The sequence below is a fragment of the Symphalangus syndactylus genome, chromosome 14 (genome assembly GCF_028878055.3).
Source record: "Symphalangus syndactylus isolate Jambi chromosome 14, NHGRI_mSymSyn1-v2.1_pri, whole genome shotgun sequence".
NCBI lineage: Eukaryota > Metazoa > Chordata > Mammalia > Primates > Hylobatidae > Symphalangus > Symphalangus syndactylus.
This window is the reverse complement of record NC_072436.2, coordinates 9,737,406-9,756,720: the sequence shown is the minus strand read 5'-3', so window position 1 is coordinate 9,756,720 and position 19,315 is coordinate 9,737,406. Positions and strand designations below refer to the sequence as shown.

General features: G+C 51.0%; 1 protein-coding gene and 1 long non-coding RNA gene across 3 annotated transcripts; one reads left to right on the top strand and one right to left on the bottom strand.

Moving 5' to 3' along the window:
• The first annotated feature begins 1,486 nt into the window (after positions 1-1,486).
• PRCD (photoreceptor disc component) lies at positions 1,487-15,338 on the top strand. Of its 2 annotated transcripts, none has more exons than XM_063616529.1 (6): positions 1,487-1,878; positions 2,156-2,224; positions 4,204-4,280; positions 4,683-4,775; positions 5,458-5,587; positions 14,867-15,338. In XM_063616529.1, exons 1-3 carry the CDS (start codon positions 1,805-1,807, stop codon positions 4,223-4,225), a joined length of 165 nt encoding a protein of 54 aa, XP_063472599.1. In that variant the 5' UTR covers positions 1,487-1,804; the 3' UTR covers positions 4,226-4,280; positions 4,683-4,775; positions 5,458-5,587; positions 14,867-15,338. The 2 variants fall into 2 exon arrangements, with proteins under 2 accessions (XP_063472599.1, XP_055098190.1); XM_055242215.2 differs by having other exon boundaries at positions 1,489-1,878; positions 4,204-4,284.
• On the bottom strand, positions 5,581-12,865 carry LOC129462305 (uncharacterized). Its single transcript, XR_008650819.2, has 3 exons — positions 12,593-12,865; positions 7,281-7,571; positions 5,581-6,003 (listed from the first exon to the last, which is right to left on the bottom strand). It is a non-coding gene; the product is annotated as an uncharacterized lncRNA (long non-coding RNA).
• Positions 15,339-19,315: the final 3,977 nt, after the last annotated feature.

Below are 19,315 nucleotides of genomic sequence, written 5' to 3'. Positions count from 1 at the left end.
CCCTGCCCGCCCACCGCCCCGGCTGTCGGAACTTGAGCGCACCTCCGACCTCGGGCGCCAGAGGCCTGCGCCCCCTTTCCTCCCGCCCAGCACCTCCATGCCCTCGGTGCACGAAGGCGGCGGCGGCGGCCAGAAGTCCCCCGTGGCTTATGAATGACACGGACAGGCAAGAACCAGGCGCTGCCCTGAATTCTGGCCCAGCTGGTGGCGGAGGAAGTCCAGAGAGGCACCGGATAGGGCAGACAGGACCTGGCAGACAAAAAGTCTTGAGGAAGGCGCAGGCCGCTGGGGACATCTCAGCCGCCACCAAGGGCCCGATTCCGGGCCTGGGGGTGGCAAATCCTTCCTCCTGGTGGGCCCTATCCAGGGCGGTGTGAGATTGGGCCAGAGGTGGGGGAAGAATCCCATGGTGCCTGCCCTGCAGCGGCTGCTCAGTCCTGGGGACAGCCTGAGGCCAGACAGGGCCTGGCAGTGTCGGGAAGAGGTGTCACTCAGGCTCCCGGGGACCCTTGTCCTCGCTCAAGACTTGATGTCCCATTGCCCAAGCATTGCTAAGGGTTGGCTCTGCGCTTTCGCTATGGTTCATGTATTTATTCTTAAAATCCGACTTTAAGGTCCGGGGGAGGCAAGGAGAACTCACCCTGGCCAGCCTCAGCTGCAGCCTGGGCCCTTCTTGGGAGCTCAGAGTTCAGGTGCCTGGGGGACCCTGTGGCAGTGCCTCTGACACTGTCTCCCCCTTGTTGAGGGAAGGAAAATCTGATGCCTCCTGGGGGTCTTGGAGGGGGTGGAGGGGAGTGGGTGGGTTCAGGTTCTCACACCACTCCAAGACCCATGTCTCAGCGTGGCCATGGCTGGCTCTATGCCCCCCACACACACTGAACAGTTTCTCAAAGTTGGTGTGACCAAGTGGCTGCCCAACAGGTCCCCTTGGGATGTGGAAAGAAAATAGGAGAAGTCGTATATCTGTTTCTTTTCATCTCATCCTTTGCAAATGTAATGTAGTCGTATGGTGTAGGAATGAATCTGTACAGTAGTCTAGCATATAATTTGTAAGTGGCTGCACCTGTCTATTTTGTGCGTGCACACTTGAATTCTGCCTTTTACTGAAGAGGGCGTGTAATCAGAAAAGTTTGGAGAGGATTGTCCAGAGGGTAAAACTGCCAGCCCTTCACTGTTGAGTCTCCCCTGTTTCTATGGCTTCATTATCGAATATTCCTCCCCTTTCTTCCTCCTCTCCTGACGCTTCCACGGTGACATCATTGCTTCACCTCCACTCACCTTGCAGTTACTGGCAGATGCTCCAGGATTTCATGTCAGTAGCTTCGGCAGCGTCTTCCGTCTGAGGGCTCATCCTGCCTTGCGCACTGCAAATTCAGATGCCGTTGCTCCTCTTTAAACGTTGCCCTGATGCCTGCAGCTCTGAAAGTGCCCTGTAGGCGCCTTGAATGACTCCTGGGTCACTCTACTGCAGTCACTGTACTTGACAGCACATTTGTTTAGACTGGTAGCTCCTTGCAAGCAAGGCCCAGTCTCATCAGATCGGGACTCCGAATACGTGCTCAATGCCACAGTGCACGCCTTGACCCTACCGCTGGAGGGGAGAACGTGGGCCCAGTGAGCTTAATCAGTCCTCACAAGGTCGGGGCCGCTGACCCACTAATCAGCTTGAGCCTCCTAATCCATCCCCAGCAGGAACCGCAGGACAGACGGCAGTGGCTCCTGAGAGAGCTGGCTGGGGCCATTTTGGCCTCTCGCCTGTGGCCTTCTGCAGACTGGGTCTGGGAGGGGATGGGGCAGCTGCGCCATGTGCACCACCCTTTTCCTGCTCAGCACCCTGGCCATGCTCTGGCGCCGCCGATTTGCCAACCGAGTCCAACCGTGAGAAACTGACAGGGCTATGGCTGGCGGTTGGTCGGGGGGGAACCATGGGGCTGGGCTGCCACCAAGCCGAAGGTGGGCAGGGGCTGCCTGAACCTTTAGGGGGGCTGGGAGGGCATTTTGAGGAACCCTTGAGAGAGCGCAGTGGGGACTTAGAGCTTCAAAGGCTCTAGTTGCAGCCTTTAGTCCCATAGCCCAATGCGTCCGGGACCTGTGGAGGGACAGGGAGGGGCTGGGCACAGCCATAGCTCTTCCTGCCTACTCTTGCCTCCCACAGAGAGCCCAGCGACGTGGATGGGGCAGCTAGGGGCAGCAGCGTGGACGCGGACCCTCAGTCCTCAGGCAGGTAAGGCAGGAGTATGGGCTGGGGGAGGGAAGGTGCTGCCAAGGAAGCTGCGGCTGTGCATGCCTGGGGGTGCACGTGTGTGCCTGTGTGCGCCCTGTGCGTGCACCGTATCCTGGCCCTTGCCCTAGGCACCCTGCTCCCTGTCCGCCTGCTGGGCGGGCTGGATGTCTGTTTTCTGCGGTTGGGAATGGGAGCCCTCAGCTCGCTCCTCTGGACCAAAGCCGCTGTGCCTCTCATCTCCAGTACGGGGCGGTCCCCCGGGGCACCTTCTGTCGGAAGGCACAGGGGAGTGGAAGGAGGGATGAGGCAGAAGTAGCTCTGTGTGGCTTTGCTCGCCTTTCCTTGCCCTTCCCCCTCCTCCTGCTCTGCCCCCGCCCCGCCTCAGCTCCGCTGCCTGAGCCTCCGGCGGGATTCGCTGTCCAGTCCCCAATAGAAGGCGCGGGAGGAGCATGACATCATCAGCATTGAGTGCTATTGGCTGGGCAGACCCTGCGGGCAGGACGCTGTCTCCAGTGGCCAGAAAGTTAACTCTTCCCTAGGCTGCAGCCATGTGGTCTTTAGGGGGTGAAGTTGGGGGAACTTCCAGACTTTTCCTTCCCTGGGTGACCAGTGTCGTTCGATGATAGGGGCGCCTATCCCAACCAAACACTGGAAAAAAATCAGCAAATCTTTATGAAGTTCCTGTGCATGAGGGGTTCCTTCTGTGCCTATGGACTCACCTAGCATGGGAGACCTGTCTGAAGAGTGACTTTTTTGCTCCCAGTGAAACAAAGAGTAAAAAAGATCCGATGACATCTTTGGGTCAGGGCCCACTGGCAGGAGGGTGTCTCCACACAGGGAAGACTCAGGTGGCGGGTACTGTGACCATCCATGTCTCTTTCTGAGTGGGGACCTGCCAGCAATGTGTCCCTTAGATATGCTGAAACTGGCAACTGAAAGAACTTCAGTCTTTCTGTCTCCTGTTGTCTGAGTCCTGGGATTCTGAGTCCTGAGATTCTGATGATCAGAAGACCCAATGGGAAGCCCTGGGACTGTACAGGAAATGGAGGCATTTCTGTGACACCTCAACTGGATAGGCCAGCTGGCATCATCATAATAGTGCCTGATTGATATCACTAGTTAAATCAGCTACAATGACCACCCCTGGGCCTCCCCCGATAGGAGGCCCTCAAATGCTGGGTGGTCCACGCTATTGAGCTCGGGTCTGGAGTCGGGCAGAGAGAATTTAAATCCTGGCTTCCCTCTTACTAATGGAAAGACTATGGGGGAAATTTGCGCAATCAGTTTATATGTAAACTAGGATTAATAACAGTGGTTGTGAGGTTTCGGTGAGGGTACAGAGTGATTGCTCCATAAATGCTAGCAGCTGTCTTGTTTCATGCTCGGGACCTGTGCTTTAGTTTTCTCCAGAGGTTTCTTATATATTAAGTCACTCGGAAGGCTCAGTAACCCCAGAGGATTGGCAGGACATGTGTTTTTAATCTTTGGTTAATGGTTGTGGAAACTGAGGGACAGGGAGATTTAGATGGCTTGCTCCGGATCATCTATCTCATTTGTGGCTAATGCGGGACGTTCAGGCCCCTGATTCCAGGCAGGGTCTCTTCTACATGAAATGGGCCTGGACCTCCTGGCAGGAGAGAAAAGGCCAAATCTGAGGACCATCTGGCCAGGCCTGGCCTGGCGTGACTTAGCCAGAAGGAAGCAATTGCCTATTAACTCCTTGGGACCCAGTTAACTGGAAAAATTGGTCTGACATCGAGGAACCACCTGCCGATGGTGGCTGCCGTGGAGGGCTGGCGGTGGGGGTGACATTTCTACTCTCCAGTCACACTGTCCTAAATGCCAACTGATTCCTTAGGTGGTCCTGCCCCTCAATATTGGGGTGAATTGATAGGGATGGGAGGAGGAGGAAGAGGAGAGTCAGAAACCTGGGAAGGTCATGCCCTTCAATCCTGACCCCAGTGCTTTCCTCTGTTTAGGGAGAAAGAACCTCTGAAGTAAGCCCTCACCTCTGCAGGTGGGGCTCAGGCCCAGAGACTGGGATCAGCTGGCTCAGGCAGGTAAGGCAGGGCTGGGAGCTGGGGAGGGCAGAGGGCAAGGCTGGGGACAGGCAGGAAGCAATAGGCAAGGCCCGGCCATGTGGGAGGATAGCGGGCAGTGTTCAGCTCTTGTGGTCACTGATGGAGGTTCAAAGTAGGTGGATGGACTTGTGCCTTTGGCTGCTACCTTGAGCCTGTTGTGTTCCAGGCCTTGGGGCAAGGGTTAGTTTGAAGAGAACCAGGTGTGCGTTGACCACGTTTTCTAGGCTTGGGGATGGCGAGGTGGTTGTGCTGGGGCATGAGGGCAGTGTCGGAGGACGTCCAAGGGAGAGGCAGTGCTCTGGAACAGCCACTCTGAAGTGCGAGTCCCATCCCCAGGTGTGGGAGAAGTGCTGATCTGTTCTGGTTTTCTGTTTCAGCTCAGGTCCTGGTTCGTCCCCTAGCCCAGGAGGATGCTGTGGGAGCTGAAGCAGCAGCAAGAGGGAGAATGGGGGGAAGCAGCACTAGAGAAGGTAGACGCCTCCCTGTCAGCCCGGGACCTGCCAGTCTCCCCTTTCCCCGGGCCCTGGGTGTGCGCTCCTGAGCAGGACCTGGCCAGGCCTGGCAGAAAGAGCAGACGTTCCCGCTGCCCTCGGACAGGCTTCCTTCCATCTGAGTTCCTGAGGCTCCTTTGAGGGACTGCTGAACCTGAGAAAGCCTAGGATGAGGGACTTGCTGGGTCTGCCAGGCTAATTCCGGGGCAGCCAGCAGCCCAGGCAAGAGGCAGGAATAAGTAAGGAGTGAGTAGACCCCAGAAGCAAGGGACGGCTGATAGCTCACATTTGCTAAGCAAGGGCTTCCATTCATTCTGTAATTTAATCTTCAGTCACCCACAGAGCCTGGTAATGTTATTATCCACAATTTCTAAATGGGGAAACACAGAGAGAGGTTAAATAATTTCCCAACATCACCTAGCTAGGAAGTGGAGGCTCCCAGGCTCACGCTGGAGCTGCAGGGCCCACGCTCCTACCCACCGTGGCAGGCGGCCTCCCCTTGGCACCTAACACAGTTTGCAGGGGTTGGGGGTGGTTTGCTGGCCTGGCCAACTGCCTGTCAGCCCAGGAGCTATTCTGTTAAGCCTCCACTTGTGGTCCGAGATGCTGCTGTCAGTTTGCCACAGTGGCACTCGCTTTTGTCTCATTTGCCTTTCCCCAGTTCCCAGAGCTCATCCTGTCACTGGCTGCTCTGCTGAAATTATCAATAAGAAATGCCAGTTGGATCTGTGACATATCTGCCTGCAGCTGGATGGGAGCAACGGACAGCTTGTCCTCCGAATGTGTTTTCTGTATGTGTGCAAGCGCGTGTGTTCCAAACGGGCAGTAGCGTGTGGGAAGGAAAAAGCCTGACACTTGTTTTTATCAATTTGCTGATGCTCAGTCCCAGCGGCTGCCTCCTTTGCCCCCAGCTGCTCTGCCAGTTCTCTCTTTCCAATCCTGCGTGATCCTGAGCAGAGATAAAAGCAGATTTCCGCTTCTGTTCCCAGATCCAGGCGCAGACCTTGCAGGCAGCTGCTCCTGATGTCTCACAGCTATTAGTCTTCAAAAGCCCCCCGTGCCTCTGTGCACACGCGTCTCTCCTCCCCAGCCAGCCCCCCTCCCAGCCCAGCGGCGATGTCTCTGCCTCGCTGGCCCGTGCCCTTGACTTCCAGGCAGTAGGAGATGGAGTTCTCTAGACAGCAGCACCTCAGCCGCCGCTCTGCCTCTGAAGGGAAGGAAGGGAAAGGGTGAGGGACACCGCAAAGAGAGGGAACCGCTGGGGAGGCGCTCAGGGTGGGGGAGGAGGCGCACCCTGCTTGGGAGGGGCTGCTGGTACCTCGGGGAGCCTGGCTGGGGTGTGTGCGAAGGCAGTTCTGTGGGAACCTCTCAAAGTAGGGCAGGCAGGAGGCAGGGGGAAAGTCACACTAGGGAAGGAGCCTGCAGAGGCAAAGCCAGAGCGCCAGCCTGACCCAGGCCGTGAGCCTGTGATCACCTGTCTCAGCTCCTGTCAGCCTGTCTCTCTCTTTGGAGGCATCGGCCTTCCTGGTGACAGGCCTGTCAGGCTGAGGGCCAGAGGGCACTGTTCCCGGGACCCAGTCTGTGTTCCCCGATCCTATCTGCATTTATTCTCTAATCTATTTGCCATGTTCCTGTCACCTCATCCTTGCTACCATTTCCAAGTTGCCCATCTCCTTCCACTGGTCTGAGGAATTGTCAGGCCAAGGTCATGGAGCTGGCTCATGGCCCAGACGCACTTCCGCAGGGCAGCGCCCCTCCACAGCACTGTTCTGAGAACCTGCGCAGGAGGTGGTGGCTGCTCCAGGGATCCCATCCAGAGGAAGGGCGGGAAAGAGAGAGGAAGGGGCTGCTGGCGGCCAGCGGGGCCGTGGCTGCCTGGGCTTGGAGGTTGCCTGGGCAGCTGGGGTGCCATGTGGGCTGGGTGGGGGGCTGTCTCCCCCAGGGAGCAGGCTGGCTTTGGTGGGAGCAGATTGTGTTTACACCTTCCCCGCACACCCAGCCCACGCTCGCCTCTTATTCCCGGGGCCTCTCCCACCCCGGGCTCTCTGCACAATCTGCACATTTGCAGCTCCTGCTGCAGAAAGTTACCTCTCTCAGCCTAGAGCTCCCCACAGAAGGCTCCTGGGACCCGGGTGCCCCTTCCTTGGCCCACTGGCTCCCATCACAGGGGTTAGTGTGAAGCTCAGGGCAAGGGTGGACCTTTAAATGGGGGAATTAAATCCTGACTATGACACTGTCCCCACGGAGGCTGAGTCCTTTTTCCTCCCTTTCCTTGCAAAGAGCCGCTGCTTGGGAATGGGAGCAGGAGTGCTCAGGGGCTTGGGAGAGGGCAAATAAAGGGCAACTAGAGAGGGAGAGCTGAGCCAAAGGGTGGGGTCCCTTCTGGTCCGGGGTGCTGGCTACTGTGAAATAACAGAGTCCAAGAGCAAGGTGTCCAGAGTCAGAGCTCCTGGGTTTGAACCTTGTTCCGCCAGCACATCCTACCTCTGTGGCCTGGGTAAGTTTCTGAACACCTCTGTGCCTCAGTTTTTTTAGCTGTAGGATGGAGAGCCTACTGGTATCTGTCTCTTAGAGTTGTAAGGGTTGATTAGATAACGCATGGAAGATGCTTAGCATGTTGGGTAAGTGTCCCATATATGTCAGCTGGCACAATCCGGTTTGAACTGTAAATTACTGAACAGTGGTAGATTCAGGACGGGTAGAGTTCCTCCCATCCTCACTCTGTGGTCCTTCCTGCTGTCTCTCCACATACACAGAGCTGGGCGACCGGTAGTTCTGCAACAGATCAGAGGATGGCAGAGGGTGGCATTGCTGGGGTGGGGAAGCCCCCTGTAAGCCTGTACTGGAGAAGACCACCACTGCCTCTCTGTGCCCAGAACCGTGTCCCAACCTCCAGTGGTGGCCTCGACCTGGACAGTGCCACTCCCAGCTGGCTCTGCTTCCGGAATGGACCTCAGCTCCTTGACAAGACAGGAGGCGCTGCCCTGCTGTGGTGGCTTCCTCCGTGTGAATGCTAATCTCTCTGCTGGGGGAGCCTGAGTGATGGGGAAAGGCTGCTTGGAGCTGCAGGGTGGCTGAGGGCAGCAGCCAGGAGCAGAGAGGTGCTGCTCCTGCAACTGAGGCTCAGGGCGGCTGCCAGTCTCTCCTGGAGACTGGAGCATGACCAGGGAACTAATGAGGCGGTGGGGGTGTGGTGGGAGCGAGGGAAGTAGCCACCACAGCTGTGGCTGTCCATTGTCACCCTGGGGTGTAGATGTCACCTTGGGGAGTACCCACCCACTCCAAGTGTGCGGTTGTGTGTGGGTGTGTGCAGACAGTCCTGGGCAAGGGCAAACAGTAGAGGTGCTGGGCCAAGACTAGATGGGTAGGGCACGGTGCCCACTCTGAGTCAGGCACAATGGCGAGAGAGCAAACCCTGCTGGTTCCTCAGGCTCCCGTAGCCCCTGTGGGGGGCCTCACTGTTAAGAAGCCCAAGGCCTAGAGCTAGAGGAAGATAATGCTTCTTTGTGAACTTCAGAAGAACAGTTTGGTTTGCACGGAAGCTTATATTAATATAATGATGATACTAATCGTATGATTAATAACCACTAACATGCATTGGGCGCTTACTATGTGCTAGGCACCGTGCCAGCTGCTGTATTTTACGCACTGTTTCATTTATGCGGCAGGAACTGTTATCATTTATCCAATAAGGAAAGTGAGGTTCACAGAACTTGCTCAAGGTCACTCACAGCTGGCAGTGAAGCCAGGACCTGAGCCTGGGAAATTTGACGCCAAAGCTTGGGATAGAGGGGGCCCGAGTCTTGAGTTGGGGGCCGTGAGGAAATTCTGATTGTGACCTGTCTACAAGGCACAAGGAATGGAGCTGTGGTCCCGCCCAGCCTGCCTTTGCAAGTGGGCTGGGGTTGGCCAGGGTCATTGCCACTGTTCCGTCTTCAGGAACTCACATTCAAGGGCAGACCAGACTCTGGGCCCTGAGAGGCTGGTTCTTGCCTCTCAGGTGAGGGGGAGAGGAGGTTCTTGCCTCCCAGGTGAGGGGGAGAGGAGAGCTGCCCCTTTAGGACCCCTCAATCTTCCTCAGGGAGGATGTGGTGGCCCCTGGCAGGGATGACGGACAGCGAGGTCATCACCCACAGTCACTGCCACTGCCACTCCGTTGCCTCCTTCAGCCAGGGGCAGGGCCCTGGGGAGAGGAAAGGATGGCAGCTAGCAGCCCCGCTGGGGATGGGGAGCCTGGTGAGGAAGGTTGTTTTGATTTGTTTTTGCAGGGGGAGGGTGCAGGGCATGGAGACCAAGGAGGTGGCTTTGAGGGGCAATACACTGACAGCGGGAAGCCAGTCCTTGTGCCTAAGGAGCACAGCCCCTCTCTGTGGGACACATGTGCCCCCTAGTGGGGATTATGACTGTAGTGGGGGGCTGAGAAAATTTTTAAAAATTTACTAACACACTCAGCCTGTGAGCCTGGGGAGGAGAGGCCAATCCTGTCCCTATGTGAAAACACACACACACACACACACACACATTCACACAGAGACACATACATTCACACACATACACACACACAGACATACACTTATACAAACATACAGTACACACACAGACATACATTCACACAGAGACACACACACAACACACATACACATACACAGACATACACATATACATATTCACACATATACACATACACATAGACACACATAACACACATTCACACACACACATACACAGACATACACATATACAAACATTCACACACATACACACAGACATACACATACACAGACACACATAACACACATTCACATATACACATACACATATATAAACATACACAGACACACATACACAGACATACACATATATAAACATACACATACATACATACACATAAACATACACAGACACACATACACAGACATACACATATATAAACATACACATACACATTCACACACATAAACATTCACACATACACACCCATACACAGACATAGACATATACATTCACACACACATACACACAGACATATACATACACAGACACAACACACATACACACACAGACACACATAATCACAGATACACATGCATACGCACACACACACGTTCACACATACACACATATATACAGACACACACATTCACACACATACAGACATATACACACAGACACACATAACATACACACACATACACACAGCCACACACACACAGATACACATAAACATACATACACAGAGACATACACATACACAAACATATACACACACAATATCATATGCAGAGGCAGAAGCCATTTGAACCAAGCATTAAAAGAAATTAACGTGTTCATTTGGTCATTTATTTAACAAGCATGTCCTGGGAACCTGCAATGTACGAACCCTGTATCAGGTGTCAGGAGTGACACTCGATGAGAGACAGGCCCTGCCCTGCCGGTTGGTCCTATAGGAAGGTCCCAGCCTAGGTGGCCTAGTTCTGCCAGCCCAACCCTGCCTGTCCCTGTGACCTTTTGTTCTCTGGACCTCGGTTTCCTCATTTGATAAACATTTGTCAAACCCAGGTGGGCTGGAGTGAGGACGTAGAGGACTAGTGATCTCCTCAGGAAAAGAACAGTTTAGTAAAATGAAGGGGATGGACCAGAAGCTCTCTGGGGGCCCCACCGACTTTCCCAATCGAAAGCGACTGTAATGAACTGTGTCTGGAGTGCTGTGTGCCAGGCACTGTGGATCCAGAAATGGATTAAGACCTTCTGCCACAAACAACCAGAAAACTGGGCAAGATATAAGCAACAGACACTTGACAACTGGCAGCACACAGGACAGTGACCCCATGACTGCCTCAGCTTCTGCCTGGAGACAGTTCCCTGACTGTGCCTTGGGGAGGGGAAACCCAAGCGGATGACAGTGGCTTTGCTAAGGTGAGGAGGAGACAGAATCAGAGGTCAAGACAGTGTGAGATTCATAAGGATATACACACAGATCAATGGAATCCAAAAACAGATGCAGCAAAGGTAATCCAATGCAGAAAGAAAGGTCCTTTCAACAGGATACAAAAAGCACTAACCAGAAAAGAAAAATCAATACACTGGACTTTATCAAAATTAAACCTCTGCTCTTGGAAAGACTAGGAGTAAATATTTGCCAAACAAAAATCTGAGAAAGGACTTGTATCCACATAAAGAACTTTTACAATTCGATAATAAGACAGCCCAATAAAAAAGTGGGGAAAGGTTTGAATAGACACTACAACAAAAAATATACATACAGCTAAAATACACAGAAAGTTGTTCAACATGCGGCTGGGCGCGGTGGCTCAGGCCTGTAATACCAGCACTTTGGGAAAGAAAGATATTCCACGTACAAATCGAAAGCCCAATGACACACCACTACATGCCCACCAGTGGTTAAAGCTGAAGGCTGACCATAGTAAGTACTGTCCAAGATGTGACCCTGTCATACACGGCTGGGGACTGGTGAAGTGTTATAACCACTTGGGAAACCAGCATGGTGGTTTCTTATAAACTTATCCCAGAGGAATGAAAACTTAACATCCACAAAAAAGACTGCAAAGATGTTCATGGTAGCTTTATTATTAACAGCTCCAAACTGGAAACAGCCTAAATATTCCTCAACATGGGAATAGATAAACACACTGAGATAAGACAGAATAATACTCAGCAATGAAAAGGAAATGAACTGCCGATGCCGACCACATGGGTAAATTGAGAGAAGCCAGACACAAAAGAGCCCCTACTGTGTGATGATGACATGTACATGGAATTCTAGAACAGGCAGAACCGACTGATAGTGACAGAAGGCATCAGTGGTTGACTGGGGCCAGGGTTAGATATCGTGGGGGTTGACTGCAACGGTAAGAAGGTTTTTTGTTGTTGTTGTTGTTTCTTTTTTTTTTTGAGATGGAGTCTCACTTTGTCACCGAGGCTGGAGTGCAGTGGCACGATCTTGGCTCACTGCAACCTCTGCCTCCTGGGTTCAAGCGATTCTCCTGCCTCAGCCTCCTGAGTAGCAGGGACTATAGGCTTGCACCACCACGCCCAGCTAATTTTTGTATTTTTAGTAGAGACGGGATTTCATCATATTGGCCAGGCTGGTCTTGAACTCCTGACCTCAAGTGATCCACCCGCCTCGGCCTCCCAAAGTGGTGGGATTACAGGTGTGAGCCACCGTGCCCGGCCTAGAAGGTTTTTTTTTTTTTTGAGATGGGGTTTTGCTTTCGTCAGCTAGGCTGGAGTGCAATGGTGCGATCTTGGCTCACTGCAACCTCACCTCCCAGGTTCAAGCGATTCTCCTGCCTCAGCCTCCTGAGTAGCTGGGATTACAGATGCCCACCATCACACCCGGCTAATTTTTTGTATTTTTAGTAGAGACGGGGTTTCGCCACGTTGGCCAGGCTGGTCTCAAACTCCTCACCTCAGGTGATCCATCGGCCTCGGCCTCCCAAAGTGTTGGGATTACAGGCATGAGCCACCACACCTGCCTAAGAAGGTGCTTTTGAGGTGACCACAATGTTCTTAATCTTAACTGGGATTGTGGTTACATGGGTCTATACACTTACTGGACTACTGAACCGTACATTGTAAATGGTTATACTGTATTGTATGTAAGTTACACGAGAATAAAGATGATTTAGAGTTAGAAACAAAACAAGAATGATGATGCTTGTTTTGCTCACCATCTAGCAGAAAAGCCAGACGTACAAACAAATAATCATCAAACAGTGGGACGAGTGTTCAAAGTATGTTGAAATAACACGAACTCCCATTTATCAAGTGCTTACCTTGCGCCAGGCGCTGTGCTAAATGCTCCGAAGCACTGATTTAACGAAGTCCCGTGATGTTTGGATGATCCTCCTCCTCCTCCTCATTTTACAGATGAGAAAATAAGACTCAGAGAGAATTGAGGTGACCTTTGCCAAGGTTACTCAGCTACAGTCAGTAGAGCTGGGACTTTCCTCCAGGTCATCCTGGGTTGCAGACAATGTGCTAATCCACCTGCCACCAGGAAGGTGCCACGATGAAACAGCTCGGGAATTGTTGCAGCATCTCAGTCACAACTTCGCAGGAAGTATTTAAGTACAAGCTGGAATTTGCAGAGCAGAGAAGAGAATGCAGTGAAGGGACTTTCAAGGCAACAGGAACAAACACCACCACAAGCAAAGGTTATGCAACAGCTGTGAGAAGGCAAGGGTTTCTGGGCATGGAGAGACATGCCCAGGAAATAACAGAAGAGATCCATGGAACATTATATCGTCTTCAAATTCATTTATTTTTATTTTTTAAAAATCAATTTTTGAGTAATACTCTAGAGGCAGTGGCTCTGCCAAGCAGGGAAGTCAAATGCGTCGCTTTTCTTCCTGGACACTGTTGGCAAGGACAGATAATCCACAACTCCAACGCCATCTATTCTCAATGCATAGGGTCTGTGTTATATTTCTCCTCCTCCAGAAAGTTAAAGCTAGGTGAAACTTAAAGCAGTGATCCCAGGTTTTTTTATTTTTATATTTTTACTTTTCTTCCATCTGCCTGGTCATCTGCATGATCCCAGATTTCTGAACAGGATTTGTGACACAGTTTCACGGTCCTAAGAACTCTCAGGAAAAAATCCTCTATGTTTTCATGACGGGTTTTCTAGGTGGGTGAATTAAAGTCTCTGGAGTTAAGCAAAAACGTTCCACTGTCATAGTGTAATTTTTTTAGGAAACATGGCATGGTGGCTGAGACCATGGGTTTTTAGGCTGGATTGTTGGAGTTCAGATCTCAGTGCCTTCACTTACGAGTTCCTTTAACCTTTCTGCACCTTGACTTCCTCAGCTGTGAAATGGGAAGGGTGGGGGGTGGGGGATGACAGGGATGTCATGAGAATCAGATGAGACAGTGAATAAAGGGTGCTTCCAGAGTACCTGCCACAGAGTAAACACTTCATATACACATAGCTGTTATGATTTCAGAAAGGAAGCTTGCACACATGAGCTCATTTTCTGTATTCTGCCATGATCCATTCTTCTGGGAAGAATTATTTTTAAAAGATATCATTTAGGATGATTTGACTGAAACAGAACACCCAACTTAAAATGACTTAATAAGATTTCTTTTTAAAATCTCACTTTTTATTTTTTTTTTTTTTGAGACGGAGTCTCGCTCTGTCGCCCAGGCTGGAGTGCAGTGGTACAACCTCCAGTCACTGCAAGCTCTGCCTCCCGGGTTCAAGCCATTCTCCTGCCTCAGCCTCCTGAGTAGCTGGGACTACAGGCACCTGCCACCATGCCTGGCTAATTTTTTTTTTTGTATTTTTAGTAGAGATGGGGTTTCACTGTGTTAGCCAGGATGGTCTCAATCTCCTGACCTCGTGATCCACTGTCCTCGGCCTCCCAAAGTGCTGGGATTACAGGTGTGAGCCACCGTGCCCAGCCTAAAATCTCACATTTTGTAATTCACTCAAACTGAGATGCCATTGCTTGTAAGACACATCCTGCATTTAAGAATATGAAAATGCGACTGGCTCTGGTGGCTCATGCTTGTGATCCCAGCACTTTGGGAGGCTGAGGTGGGTGGGTTATCTGAGGTCAGGAATTCAAGACCAGCCTGGCCAGGATGGTGAAACCCTGTCTCTACTAAAAATACAAAAATTAGCTGGGCGTGATGGTGCACACCTGTAATCCCAGCTACTTGGGAGGCTGAGGCAGGAGAATCACATGAACCCAGGAGGTGGAGGTTGCAGTGAGCCGAGATCATGCCACTGCATTCCAGCCTGGGCGACAAGAGCAAAGCTCTGTCTCAAAAAAAAAAAAAAAGTATATATGTATATGTGTATATATATGTACATGTGTATATATATGTATATGTGTATATATATGTATATGTGTATATATGTGTATATATATGTATATGTGTATATGTATGTATACATATATATGTGTGTATATGAAATGTATAAATGTGTCTCTGAATCAAAACGAGGTCTGAAGTTCGGGGGTGTCGGGACTGGCGGTTTCTGCGGGTCAGCAGCATCACTGAGGACTCATGTTCTTCTTCTCTCTACTCTGCCATCGCAGTCCTTCAGCTCCTACTTAATGGAAGCCTCGCAGATGCAAGATGGCTCCAGCAGGCCCAGCATCACTTCTTCTCAGTGTCCCAAAGCCAGAAGAGAGGCTGTTGTTTTAAAAAGCAGGAAAACTTTCCTAAACTTGGCCAGAATTGCATCGCAGACCCTTTCCAAAACAATTTCCAGCAAAGGGAATAGACTTACCATGTCTGGTACAGATGAATCAAGATTTGCCAGTGGGGGCTAGGGAGGGGCTTGCCCTTGCTGAAGCAGACCCTTGCCCAGCAGCTGAACGGAGCCCAGGTTCACCGGATGGAGGAAGAGACTGGCCGCTAACAGTGCCTGACATACAGATGTGCTTCCTGTGATATCGCTGCTGCCACTGTTCCAAATGTCAGCAGTCAGCTGCCTGGGATACTACCTACCTTCTTTTGTGTTCTTATTAATAAAATTAAAGATTGCTTTCTGGGTAGAGAAATTAACCTCAATATTCTAAAGACTGTTTTATTTTTATGTATTTATTTTTTTGAGACAAGGTCTTACTCTGTCACCCAGGCTGGAGGACAGTGATGCAGTCATGGCTCACTGCACAGCCTCAATCTCACAGGCCCCAGCAATCCTCCCACCTCAGCCTCCCATCCAGCTGGGACCACAGGCATGTGCCACCACACCTGGCTGTTTTTCATTTTTTATTTTTTATTGGTAGAGATGGGGGTCTCTCTATGTTGCTCAGGCTGGTCTTGAACTCCTGGGCTCAAGTGAGCCTCCTGCCTTGGCCAACCAAAGTGTTGGGATTATAGGCGTGAGCCACTGCGACCAGCCCAAAGACTGTTTTCTATTACCGTGGGTTTCAGATACCATGTCTTAAACTCTGTCAGTGACCACCCCAACACAGCAGGCCAGCTGACTGGACTTTCCCTTTGTACTCAGAGCCTGGGTCCCTGAAAAGTGCTGGGGACTTCTGCCTTCCTGTTTGTAAAGAGTCACTAGACTGTGACTCTTTCCATGTCAATAAATAGAGGTCTGCACTAGCCTGGTATAATGGCTGTATGATAATTCCACGGTAGGTAAAACTCAAATGTCCTAGCTCTCACCAGCAGCAAGCGCAAATGAGATCACAGTAACATCCACATTTCAGTCTCAACAGCTCTGAGCCCTTGCTGGCTCATTCAGGAATTCTGATGCATTCTCTGAAGTCTCCCCAGTTATTTCTGGGTTGGCTGCACAGTATACTTCACATGCGCTCGGCACAAGGCCTCTCATTGTATTTCGCTCCAGCCTCTTGGCCACTGCCCAGCTGCCCTGGCATCACCATCTGCCGTGAACCTACTGTTGGGGAAGCGATGTCCAGTCAGGTGTGAAAGCGACTTGGTGGCCTGCGGCAGAGTGAGGAGCTGTAAAGAATGGCCCTCACTATACACTGGGTGGCATCCAGGCCCAGTATAGCCCTGCTAGAGCCCGGAGCCTCCATCTTCCACACATCAGCTCTGCAGCCTCCCATCCTCACTCTTCCTGCCACGAAGTGGCTCAAATGGCAGAGCAGGTGCCCATTGTTCCTCCTTTCAACCTCATTTCTGATTTTGTCCCCAACCACCCCTACAAACACATGAAAATCTTCTTCCTTCTCCCTTCCTCCCCCAAAACAAAAGTCCTTATACATAAGGTCACCTTATTCATTAGTGGTAAAAGCATGGATTCTACAGGCTGGGAGCAAACCCTGACCCTGCCAGTTACTGGTTATGTGAATTTGGGCAAGTTACTGAATTTCCCAGTGCTTCCGTTTCCTTATCCATAAAATGGGGACAGTGATAGTGTTACCGGAGAGGAGTCCTGATCCAGACCCCAAAAGAGGGTTCTTGGATCTTGAGCGAGAAAGAATTTGGGATGAGTCTATAGACTAAAGTGAAAACAAGTTTATTAGAAAAGTAAAGGAATAAAAGAATGGCTACTTGGCCAGGCATGGTGGCTCAAGCCTGTAATCCTAGCACTTTGGGAGGCTGAGGCAGGTAGATCACTTGAGGTCAGGAGTTCGAGACCAGCCTGGCCAACATGGTGAAACCCTATTGCTACTAAAAATACAAAAATTAGCCGGGCGTGGTGGCGTGCGCCTGTAATCCAGCTACTCGGGAGGCTGAAGCAGGAGAATTGCTTGAACCCGGGAGGTGGAGGTTGCAGTGAGCCGAGACAGCAGCACCACTGCAGCCTGGGTGACAGAGCGAGACTCTGTCTCATAAAAAAAAAAAAAAAAAAAAAAAGGCTACTCCACAGAGCAGCCCTAAGGGCTGCTGGTTGCCCATTTTTATGGTTATTTCTTGATTTTATCCTAAACAAGGGGTGATTTACACCTCCCATTTTTAGACCTATAGGGTAACTTCCTGATGTTGCCATGGTGTTTGTAAACTGTCATGGTGCTGGTGGGAATGTAGCAGTGAGGGCAACCAGAGGTCACTCTCATCGCCATCTTGGTTTTGGTTTTGCTAAGCTTCTTTACTGCAAACTGTTTTATCAGCAAGGTCTTTATGACCTGTATCTTGTGCCCACCTCCTATCTCATCCTGTGACTTAGAATGCCTTAACCGTCCGGGAATGCAGCCCAGTAGGTTTCAGCCTCATTTCACCCAGCTCCTATTCAAGACAGAATTCTCTGGTTCCAACGCCTCTGACGTAGTACTTCACCGCATTGTGAGGATTAAACGAGTTCATACATGTACAGAAATCAATATAGGGAATGGCACCTGGTAAGTGCTATGAAGCATTAGCTATCATTACTATCTTGCCTACAGTAGGTCATCAGCCCGCTAGCAGCTTTTGGGAAGTTCCACACTTAGAATTCCCACTGTAAGTGTCAAATGAAAGGAACTATGTTTGCAGGGATAGAACACATTCTTCCTTTCAGTATTACACAAAATAACGTGTCTTCAAGGGTAAGGCAGAGAAACCTAATGGCCAGAATTACTGCTGAATGAATTAATGATTATTTGCTGAAGACTTACTGTGAGCATAGCAGGTAAATACCAAACCCTGCACTGTTAAGAAAAAGAAAAAAATAAAAATAAAAAGAGGCTGGGCGTGGTGGCTCACACCTGTAATCCCGGCACTTTGGGAGGCCGAGACGGGTGGATCACCTGAGGTCGGGAGTTTGAGAACAGCCTGACTAACATGGAGAAACTCTGTCTCTACTAAAAATACAAAATTAGCTGGGCGTGATGGCGCATGCCTGTAATCCCAGCTACTCGGGAAGCTGAGGCAGGAGAATCACTTGAACTTGGGAGGCGGAGGTTGCCGTGAGCCGAGATCATGCCATTGCATTCCAGCCTGGGCAACAAGAGCAAAACTCCATCTCAAATAATAATAATAATAAAATAAAAATAAAAAGAGACTTCTGCTCTTGAAGAGCTTACAATCAAATGAAAGGAGGTAAACATAAGCAAATGTGGTAATTTGAAGATAAGTATCTGCAACATATTACCATCTGCAGGACAATATAACCCATACCGAAGGCCACAGAGATCACTGTTAATGGGTGGATGAGAATGGGGAGACTGGAATGGAGAAAAGGCTTTTGGTCTTGCAAACTTAAACTAGCTTTCAAATAGGTGCAAATTCTGGCCCTGATTGTTGTTGTCGTTTTTGCCTTATTTTTATTTCAAAAATGAAGCCAGACCGGGCGCAGTGGCTCACCTTTGTAATCCCAGCACTTTGGGAGGCCAAAACAGGAGGACTGCTTGAGGCCAGGAGTTTGAGACCAACCCGGGCAACATAGTGAGACCTCATCTCTGCAAAATAAAAATAATCAGCTGGGCGTGGTGGCGCTCGCCTGTCGTCCCGGCCACTCAGGAGGCTGAGGCGGGAGGATCACTTGAGCCCAGGAGGTCCAGGCTGCAATAAGTTATGATTGCACCACTGCACTCCAGCCTGCGTGCCAGGGTGACACCTTATCCCAAAAACAAACCAAAAAAACCCAGAAACAAAAAAAAATGAAGCCAAGGTGGTTGCCTGAAAAATAACACTCAGAAGAGCAGTGGGTGTTACATCATTCTCCGTTCTTTTCGTAATTCAGCTCGTGACACTTGCCTTTTTTTCTCTTCTCGGAATGAAAAGCACACTGGCCCCGGGCCCCTGGGCAGCCGCGGAGGCCGAGCCCCGTCGCTCAAGAGCGCCCCTTGCCGCCCGCGCCTCGGCCTCACCGGCCTCGCCCCAAACTTAAAAACACCTGAGTGGGAGGTTGAACGATTCCCTCGGAATCTCTCCTCTTCACTAACCCAGCGAACTACCCTAAATGCCCCCATCCTCCCCCAAATAAAATCCGCAGAACAATTAAAAAAGATATTCGGCCAAGCCCCGGTTTCCTCATCCGTCCCTGCCCCCTCGAACTTTCTGTGCTTCCCCAGTCTCGACCAGGGACAAACTGTGCTGAAGCTCAATGACTTTCTGGCAGAAGTGAACCTCCAGCTTCGTTT

Excerpts from the sequence above, each read along its gene's own strand:
- PRCD (XM_063616529.1), top strand. The coding sequence starts at position 1,805 with ATGTGCACCACCCTTTTCCTGCTCAGCACCCTGGCCATGCTCTGGCGC. Across the intron at positions 1,879-2,155 it reads TTTGCCAACCGAGTCCAACC|AGAGCCCAGCGACGTGGATG; the intron begins GTGAGAAACTGA and ends TGCCTCCCACAG. Across the intron at positions 2,225-4,203 it reads GACCCTCAGTCCTCAGGCAG|GGAGAAAGAACCTCTGAAGT; the intron begins GTAAGGCAGGAG and ends TCCTCTGTTTAG.